General features: G+C 56.8%; 1 protein-coding gene across 1 annotated transcript; it reads right to left on the reverse strand.

Annotated features, from left to right (window-relative positions):
* Window positions 1-2,851: 2,851 nt before the first annotated feature.
* Window positions 2,852-9,450, reverse strand: Edn2 (endothelin 2). Its single transcript, XM_078026055.1, has 5 exons — window positions 9,292-9,450; window positions 8,823-8,979; window positions 7,132-7,254; window positions 6,141-6,239; window positions 2,852-4,633 (listed from the first exon to the last, which is right to left on the reverse strand). The coding sequence occupies exons 1-5, from the start codon at window positions 9,353-9,355 to the stop codon at window positions 4,540-4,542; spliced, it is 537 nt and encodes a 178-aa protein (XP_077882181.1). The 5' UTR covers window positions 9,356-9,450; the 3' UTR covers window positions 2,852-4,539.
* Window positions 9,451-9,762: the final 312 nt, after the last annotated feature.

Genomic DNA, 9,762 nt, shown 5'->3' on the forward strand with positions numbered 1-9,762 from the left:
GCCCGTCCTTCCGCTGCCTTGCCACCAGCTTCAAGGACAATCATGGCATTTTCCACCCCTGTCCCTTGCATCCTTTCATTTGTTCCTGCCTGCCTTCCCTGCCCACCTGGGAGACCTCAAGGGCAGCAGCATGGCGTCTACAGGTGTGAAGCGCTAATGGCTGGCGATTCCGGTCTCTCCTGGGAGACTGATTCCAAGGCTGTGGAGGGGTGGCAGTTACTGGAGGTGACCCTTGCCTGGAGCGCCAGCCCCCATGCGGGTGCCCAGGGCTTGGTGTGGTGCTCAGGAGTGTACCACCTGTTCCTGCCTGACTCTCCCACCGTTCCCAGGCCCCCCTCACTCAACTGAGGCTCTCAAAGCTTGGTTCACATGTCACCTCCTCCAGAAAGCCACCTGGAGTCCCCTTCCCCAGGGAGTCCATCTTAGTGCCGTGGTCCCCTGTTGGAGAGGTGGGAGAACTTACCTGGAGTCTAAAGCTCCACTGAGCCACACACTCGCTGTGTGGTTTTGAGCGAGTGACAGAACCTCTCTGTGTCTCGGTTATCTTTTCAATCACCTTTTTGTTTGCTTGTTTGGAGAAAGGGTCTGTGTGGCCTGGGCGGGTCCCAGCTCCTGAGCTCAAGGGATCCTCCTGCTTCAGCCTCTGAGCAGCTGGGACTATGGGTGCCCACCCTGACTTCCCAATGCCAGAGCTCTGTGAATGAGGTTGCATGAGGAACCGGGGGTTAATACGGGAGAGCAACGCTCAGCCCTCCATAAACAGGAGCTCCTAGTTTTAATCTTAATATCCACCAGTGGTTTTTTTTTTTTTTTTTTGAATGGCCCTTCTCTGGGCCTGTGATGCAGGGGCTGTGTCTGTCTTGCTCACAGACTCTCCCCAGAGGCAATTATTTATCTCTGTTGAATGAATGGATGGCCACGGTCCAGGAATTTATTGCCTTGATAGCAAATGACTTATCTGAACTGACCCTGGACTCTCTTTTCAGAGAAAGAAAAAGAGAAAGAGGGAGAGAGAGAGAGAGAGAGAGAGAGAGAGAGAGAGAGAGAGAGAGAGAGATGAAGAATTCTCTGGGGCTCTTTCCCGATGAAGGGAGGCAGAGGCAGCCTGGGGCTCCGGCCTCAGCCTCTCTGGGTCTGCATCGGCGTCTTCTCCTGCCATGTAACCCCGATAAATCGGAGTCATCCTGCGCCCCTTCTCTGTTATCTCTGCCTGGGGCTCTATTTAAAGGAACATGATTTTGACTCAGAAAACCTTGAAAAAAAAAACCAAAAAAACTCGCTAGGTATTTACTGAAAAGGCGGGAGATGGGAGATTTTTTCCCCCAGTACTGGGGATTGAACCCCTGGGCGCTTTACCACCGAGTGACACTCCAGCTCTTTATTTTGGATTTGAGATAGGGTCTCCCTACGTTGTCCAGTCTGGCCTCACACTTGCAATCCCCCTGCCTTGGGCTCCTGAGGAGAGGGATTATAGGCTTGAAACACTGCACCCAGCTAAAAGGGGAGAGAATTTTGTTCCACAAAATGCAAACTTTCTAAAATGGAGACTCCGCCCTTACCAGAGCTGCCTTTGACCTGGCAGCTGCTTCTCACATTTTTCCATTTCCCCCGGACTGTAACCCACCGTTCCCCACGTCGGGGTCCCGGCAAGCTAGTGTGTGATCTAGAAGCAGGCGCCGACTTTCGGCACGCGTGGTCCCTGGCTCTGCAAAGTTCTTGTCCCGTGGAGAGAGGCGGGGCGAGACAGATGCTGAAGTACAGGGCCCGAGCCAGAGGCCCCACTTCCGGGGACCAAGGATCTGACGGGCTGAGCGTCATCCCAGCCTGTCCCTGCCTCCTGCCTCCTCTCTTCCCTCTAATCATCTCCGCGGCTCCGTCATTTTGGGTCACTGATCTCTGAACCCTGAACAGGGCCCTGGGGCTGGTGCCAAGGGCAGTGAGCTCCTGCCTCCCCAGGCCTCCAGCATACCTTCAACCAGGGCTCCCCACGCCTCTGCTGAGCCCCAAACAGCTGGTGAGTTCCGGCCGCTAGCTGTGCTTTCAGGATCATTTTGATGGGATGCTAGAAAGTGAGGGTGCCCTGGCCTCAGGCTCATGGCCATGTGAGAGGGGCTCTGACCCTGGGCTGCAGTGGGCAGTAAGAGGCTGGGCCCGCCCCCTCCCACCAGGCCTCTCCAGCCAGGAGGCATCGCCAACCTGCAGGGGTGGGTGCCTTTGCTTTCCTGCCACCTGTCACCTCCGTCGCTCTCAGCCCTGACCAGCCCTCTGAGGGCAAACTTCCAAAGCCCAGCTCTGAACGGTTCTCCCGATTTCATGTCTCCCACAGCCCACAGGAGAAAATCCAGCTCCTTCACTTGAACTTCAAGGCTCCTGTGGCTTCGTCTTTGCTGTTCTCCCCTTGCCTGATCCAGCCACCTGGGGCCTGGCAGAGGGACCTCCTCGATAGGTCCCTGCTCACTGTCCCTCTTCCCCTTCCTGTAATCCCTCCCCATTTCCCCCCCCCCCCCCCCCGTGAGTCCTGCTCAGGTTTTGAAGTGACAGGTGTGTCCCTTTGTGCAGAATCCTTTCTCTGCCCCCTGCCCCCATCTCCACTCTAGCCAGCCCCAGTCTCTCCCTCTCTGCAGGTCCTCTGGCTCAGTCCCCGTCCCACATGTTACATAATCACATTGGCAGCCTGACAAGCAGCCTCTGCTCCTCGGGCCCTGGACTCAGCCTGGCCCCGCAGTTTGCCTCTCCAGTGATTGTACCGGCCTTGTGAGTTGAGGACTTTTGCTTCCCATTTTCCGAGTTAGAAAAAAATAGCTAAGGCGCAGAAAGAGCTTCGTTCAAGGTCACACTGGTGATCCATGAATTCAATCAATAAATATTTATTATGCACATGTATAATACAGACTCTGATGCAGAAAACCAGGGTTCTCATCCTGATGCCCCTTATTTACTTGCTGTGTGACTCAAGGAAAGTTCCTTGCCTTCTCTTATATCATCTTCCTCATTTGTAAAAGGGAGAGTAATGAAAGTACTTGCATCCCAGGATTGTTGTGAGGATAGAACGTGTTCATCTGGATAAAGTAGCAGTCGCTCAACACGCATCAGCATGTTATTCTTCCACGAGGAGATCAGGATTTGTTTTCTAGATAAGGCAGTGTTAGAGAAATATATAAATAATTATCTCTCAGTCCATTAATTTGTCCCCAGAGTAGGCTCAGGTCACAGGCTGACACTCGCAGTATAGGCGAGCCTCAGGAAAAGGGCATGGCTTGCTTGAGAGTCTGTAGAGATGGAGGCCATGGGTCCAGCAGCTGCCAGCAGGAGGGCCCTGGCTGCAGGCCGTCTCTGGGATCCAGGTGGGCTGCTTCTTGGGTTGTAGCAGGACTGGCAAGCCCAGTGCTGGAGCCTGAGGCTTCTTCAGTCAGATAATATCAAACTCTAGCAGGGCCCTGCCAAGGCCCAAGGCAAAGGGCACAGCCAGGGCCAGGCTACGGTTCCACCACGGCGCCCATCACTGACCGCCAGGGCTGGGCACAGCCACCTGGCTCCATCCCTTACAGGACAGATTGGCTCTGGGCCTTGTGGTCACCCTGGCAAGACAGGGCAGCTGGAGCAGAAGCCGGTCTCCATACCCTCAAAGTCTTGGCATCTTCTAAACATGCTCTTGGAGGAAGTCCTGGCCATTGGTTTCTGTTCTGGTGGGAATGTAGGCCCCAGAATCCTGATCACAGTGGCAAATGGCTGTGTCGGTACGTGATAGATCCGAGAGGGCAGACTAGCAGCCAGAGAAGGGCCGGGACCTGGTGCTCCCTTTCTCTGCTCCTGGGTCCCCTGACTTCCAAGTAGCCCCTTCCTAAGAGAAGCCTTCCACCTCTGCTCAGCCAAAACAAAATATCTGAACATCATTTCATGGTTTATTACAAACACGAGTTCTCGGGTAAATAATTGAGGATCTAAAAAAATACAATAAAATAAATAACTGGGATTCTCAGAGTCCTTGGAGTAAATAAGTTATATACAGAGGGATGAAGCAGAGCAGGCTCTCACCAGCAGTGTCCCCAGGGCATGAGGGGGACCCGGCCTCTGGGAAGGGGGAGCCAGAGAGGACAGATGGGGCTGGTCAGGATTCCAGCTCCTGGGGGGACCCACGCAGCCTCCGTGGCTGCCTTAGGTGTGAGCCTGCCACACTGCAAGGTCCCTCCTGGATTGTAGCCCAGCAAACAGGAAGCTCCTCGGGACACGACCTCCAGGTTCACTCGGCCCCCCTCAGTCACTTTCAGCAGGCCTAGAGGCCAGCAGCCATCGCCAGCAGACTGCCCTGCCATCTGGGGGCCGAGGGCTGTGCAGCATGAGGGCATGAGGGCACCAGGCTGTCCTGAGGAAGCCTCCCGCACATGTCGGGAGGCCAGCACCTATGCCAGCCCCAGCCAATGGGTCCAGCTGGCCCGGGCCAAGGCCCTGGCCCAGGAAACAGGTGGAGGGTCTCCATGAGCTGCCCTCTCCTCCCGTGTCCACATGGGCTTTCTTCTCAACATTTCCCAGCCTGCAGTGCTATCTCTTCCTCCACCTGGAGTGGGCCGGCTTGGGCTCCCTTGTGGCCTCCCGCTGACGCCTGGCAGAGCGGATCTTGGCAGCAGAGAAGTCCCTGGAAATCAAGAAGGATCAACTTAGCATCTCAGGGGACACGGACTGTCTCAGGAAGCAGGGGCAATGGAGGATGAGAGCCCTTGCCCAGATCCTGGGTGATGGCTGCCTTGGGCTCAGAGGGTAACCAAAGCCTGAAAGCAAGGCCTACACATGAAGACAGGTCACACAGGGCCTAGAAGCTTCTTTGCTGATGGGGGTCCTTGATAAAGTTGGTGCTCAGTGCTGTCAGAACGACCAGCCAGCCAGGAGTATCCCTGGAATTTCCCACAATCTGCCCTCCCTCCTCCACACCTTGCTCACTGTCTATCTTCCTCTTCCAAACTGCACAGATTCTACCCATTCTTCAGGGTCCTGTTCGAGATGGTCCAGACCAGACAAATATGGCTTCAGTCGCCCTTTGAACCTGGCTGAGACCCTGGCTAGGACCCTGGCAATGTTGAAGCATCCACTTCTTGGCCCAGGGAGTCTTAGCCTGGGCGTTGGAGGCTGGCCTCAAGGTATGGGAATGTGGGTGAGGGTCACAACCTTTCTGAGACCCTTTCTCAGCCTATAATATAAAAAACAGGCCTGAACTGCCCTGAGGATGGGTGCTCATGGGCACAGCAAACTCTCTGCACACTGTGAAGTGCTGTGGACTTGCAAAGTCTTATTCTAATTTTTTTTTTCATCTTTAGAGAGCGTGGGGGTCAGTGCCTGCTCTTGCCCACCCCACCATCCTGGCTTCTCATTTTTCTTCCTCCCCCCCACACAGGATGGGAATCCCTGTGGGGCTATGCTGGACCCCAGCACTGTTCAGCCCTCAGGAGCCCTAAGTGGCAGAGTCGGGAAGTGGTGAAGACCTGCAGAGTTCCCCTGGGCTCAACTTCATGCACCCAGCCCTACAACAATCCTGTGGAATGGATGGCCATTTCCCTAGTTTCAAAACTAAGGATCTGAAACACAGAGAAGTGATGGGGCAAGCCTGAGGTCACAATGTGTTTGTGGCAGGGTTGGGGTTCAAATCAGAGGGTCCCTGTTCTAGCAGTGGCTTCGGTCACTCTGATGCACGGGCAGGGGTGAGGTTTCTGTTCTTAAGGCAGACTGGTGGGCAAATACTCATAAGCACCTTCTGCACAAAGCTTGGAGCTGAGCCACAGTAAGGCCAGAGGGGAAGAGGTGCAGACTGGACAGGGAAGAGACAGCAGGCTGGGCAGTTGGCCCCTCCAAGTCTCAGGTTGTGGGAGACGATTGATGGAGATAGCCTGAATGAACAACTGTGATCCTTCCCAGTCATGAGCCCTTAAACCCTCTGAAACACTGCACACCAAGGCCCAGGGGTAACAAAAAACAGTGGTTGAGCGTGCAAACTCTGGAGTCAGCCAGATGCCACTGTGTGACTTTGGGCAAGTGGCTTTCCCTCTCTGAGTCTCTGTTCTCTTGGATGGACAATGAACACTCACGCCTCATGTGGAGAAGGGAGATGGGAAAGGCCTCCAGGGCACGTTGGACCAGGGTGATACGCTTACCTTAGTCTCTGGAGGAGCTCTCCTTCCTTGGCCCACGCCTTTCTAGTCTGCAACACATCTGCAGGGGACTGGCTGCTTAGGACTGACCCGGCTTCAACCCTGAATAGAGAGCAATAAGGCCCCAGTGAGGGGCTATCCAGGGCCCCAAAGCCACCTGGCTGCAGGCCCAGCCCAGCCCCCTGCCCCACCCGCCCTCAGGAGCAGATCCATTTCCACTCTGTGCACCTGGCATCCTGCCTTTCCCAGGCAGGGTGGGGACTGAGGAACACCGAGCTACCGGGAACAGATTCTCGGTCTTAAAAAAGAGGCAGCTAGCTGGGAGGCTGCTCTTCCCAGAATCTGGCCACCTGCAGCTTTAGGGGAAACTGAGGCAGCTTGAGGAAACTCCGCCCCAGCTGGAGCCTCAGAGGAGGACTTTCTTGTAAACCATCCTGGGAACCGGAGCTGGGGATTTTGGAAGCCAGTCCCTGCTGTCCCACATGGTCTAAGTAAGGGAACAAAATCTCCCAGTCCTTTTACAGATGAGAAAACTGAGGCCGGGGACAATCAGAAGCCTTGGAGAACCCCCCTTTCAAGCCCAGTAACTCTGTGACACTGGGATGGGGTCTCGGCTTCTCAACTCCAGAGGCTATTTTTCCCCTGAGGAAGCTCTGAAGGCCCCGGGACTCAGGCTGGCCTCTAAGGCCCAGGGGAGCTTGATCCCTTGGAGGCCCGACACAAGTCCTGACCTCTCTTTGGGCCTGAGCTCCCTCAGCCGTCACTGGGGAGCAGTCCTTCTGCCCAGACAGGAGCGAGGACCTGAGTGTTCTCAGAAGCCCCCAGAGCTGCACTCAGAGGAGACTGGTGCCTGCAGGAAGGGACATTGCTCATGCACCCAGGGCCACTTGCTTGACCCCTGCTAGCCCCTCTGCTGGCCTCCTGGACATCCTGCTCCCAGGGCAGGTCCAGACCAGCAGCCATCCCTCCCTCTGCAGGCCCGGTGCCCACCTACCAGGGTGTCTGATGGCAGAAGGTGGCACAGGCAGAGTCCTCGGTGCTGGAGCACTCACAGCGCCTTGGCAGGGAGCGGCGCCGGCGCCTTGGCGGGTTTCCCAGGCCGTAAGGAGCTGTCTGTCTGTGGGCGGGCAGCCAACAAGGTAATGGTGTGGGGCAGGGAGAGAGAGAGAGAGAGAGAGAGAGAGAGAGAGAGAGAGAGAGAGAGAGATTGAGAGAGAGGGAGAGAGGATTAGATCAACCACAGCCATTGGTGAGCAGCGACTGTGCACACTGCACACTGGAACGGTCAATCTTGCCACCAGAATGGCAATGAGAAGTGACCATCCCCTGACCTCAAGAAGGCCCACCACTAAAGTCACAGGCTCCTCTACAAGTGCTGGGTGGCCCTGGACAAGACCCGTCCCTTTTCTGGGCATCTGGGCCCTGGCTCAGCTGGGCTCAGTGAGGGCTCCCAGCACAGGGAGGAAGTGGCTGGAGTCTAGGGTCCCCTCTAAAGGCAGGAACTGGGGAGTCCTCCCAGCCCTTCTCCCTTCCCAGACAGGAACTCCAGCCAATGGAGTCAAGTCCCCTGTGCAAAAAGGCTCCAGCTGGTCCTGAAGGAAAGGAGGAGCCTCCATTTCATAGACGTAAACATGCAGGCTGCAGGCTCGGGCTAAGCTGCTCCCACCCAGCACCACTTGCTGGGAGGAGTGACAAATACGCTTCAGAGCTTTAACTTACAACAAGGGGTGTGTGTGTGTGTGTGTGTGTGTGTGTGTGTGTGTGTGTGTGCAGGTGGGGCTGATTGCAGATTCAGCCTGACTGAGGTGGTCGGGGCAGGGCAGGGGCCCCAAGTCTGGTTGGACCAGCACCTTTGGGTGACAGCTAATTTTAGCTGGTGGTTAGAGCTGTAATGACTCCAGGTGGACCCAGCGCGCAGGGCCTGGCAGGGTTCCCGCCCTGAGCAAGTGTTTGGATGCGGATTAGCTCCACACACACTTACGTGCTGGGCCTCTCTTGCCTTATGCAATTTGGGGCAGAAACACACACACACACACACACACACACACACACACAAACACACACAGAAACTTCAACTTGAGGTATGCAGTGGCCTGGGGGCAGCGCGGGTGCAGGCAGAACAGACAGCACCCGGCTCCCACTGCGGCTCAGCCAGGGAACAGAGGGCAGGTTTCTCATCTGTCATTTGGGGACAACAATAGTGCCTCATGGGGCGGCCAGGGGACCCATGAGATGAAACTGCACATGCGGTGCTTGGCATAGGGCCTGGCACAATCAAAACATGGATCACTAATTGTATTCTTTGCAGAGGCATCTTGATTGAGTAGATATATGCTCTGGTATCCACAGAGTAGGGATGGGGTCTACCACCAACTCCTTTCTGTGTGATCTTGGGGAAAGTCACCTAACTTCTCTGAGTCTCACTATTCTGATCTGGAAAATGGAGCCAACAGTTTCTTACCAGGCCGTTGTGAATATTCACGGGAGACAGCCCTCTACCTGTCTCTGGAGACTCCCACATGGGAGATGAAACAATAACTGGTCGGTACTGACATTAGCCCAATGCCTCTATCGGGAGGCCCCGGGGAGAGCCAGACTGTGTCAAATGTCCCCCAGCATGCCGGTATCCTTGCCCTGCCCCCCTGCCCCTTGGTAGCCCCCACCTGGATCTCCATGGATACTCACCCAGGAGTGTTCACCCAGATGATGTCCAGGTGGCAGAAGTAGACGCACTCCTTGTCAAGCCAGGAGCTGCAGGAGCAGCGGCGGAACCGCAGGTGGGCGCCTCGGGCATGGGGCGAGAGCGCTGGCTGCTCCTGAGTGGCAGCAGCCTGGCCCTTCCCTGAACGCACAGGAGGGAGAGAGAGGCGGAGAGGTGGTCAGGGCGCTGGCACGGCCTGGGATAGGGGGACCCGCCAGGCTCCTCCTCTTGCACAATTGAGGAAGTTGGCACTCTGACTGCTCGGGAGCTCCTGGCCAGCCCGGGGAAGCCCCAGCAGCTGCCCCATGCCTGCAGCGCCTCTGCACCTGCAGAGCACCCCACCACGGCTCCCGCCTGCATGCCCCCCATTGGCCTGGGGGCACAGCAGCTCTGGGAGAGACGCGACAGGCAGGCCGGGGGGCTGCAGCAGCAGGCGAGGCCAGGGAGGCTCACCTTCGTGCAGGGCCACAAGCAGGGCTAGAGCAACGGAGCACCAGGTGGTGGGCACAGAGGCCATAGCAGCGGTACAGTGCACAGGCTGGGCTGGACCGGAGCGGGAACGTCTGTTGCCAGAGTCCTGCTGCTAAGCCGAGCTGGTAGCTCATTGCCTTGGTGCCCTGGTTGCCTCTTATAATACCAGGCACAGCGCCCCGCCCCTGCTGTCCAGCCCCGCCTCACCTTGGGCTGAGAGCCAGGGACGCGCCTCCTCCCCCGGGTGCCTGGCCCGCCCTAGCCTCAGTGTCGTGGGGGGAGGGAGGTGGAAGGTTCTGCTCCCGTAGCACCTCTGGGAGTCCTAAGGCTCTCCTGCAGCCCCCAAGGGCCCCTTCAGTCCTACTGGACCTCCTCAAGTCATCCTCAAAGTGCCCCACACTCCTTCCCCCACCCTCCGGTGGGCCTCCACAGCCCTTGCCCTGAGCTCGGAGT

Source organism: Ictidomys tridecemlineatus, chromosome 11, assembly GCF_052094955.1.
Source record: "Ictidomys tridecemlineatus isolate mIctTri1 chromosome 11, mIctTri1.hap1, whole genome shotgun sequence".
NCBI classification, from domain to species: Eukaryota; Metazoa; Chordata; class Mammalia; order Rodentia; family Sciuridae; genus Ictidomys; species Ictidomys tridecemlineatus.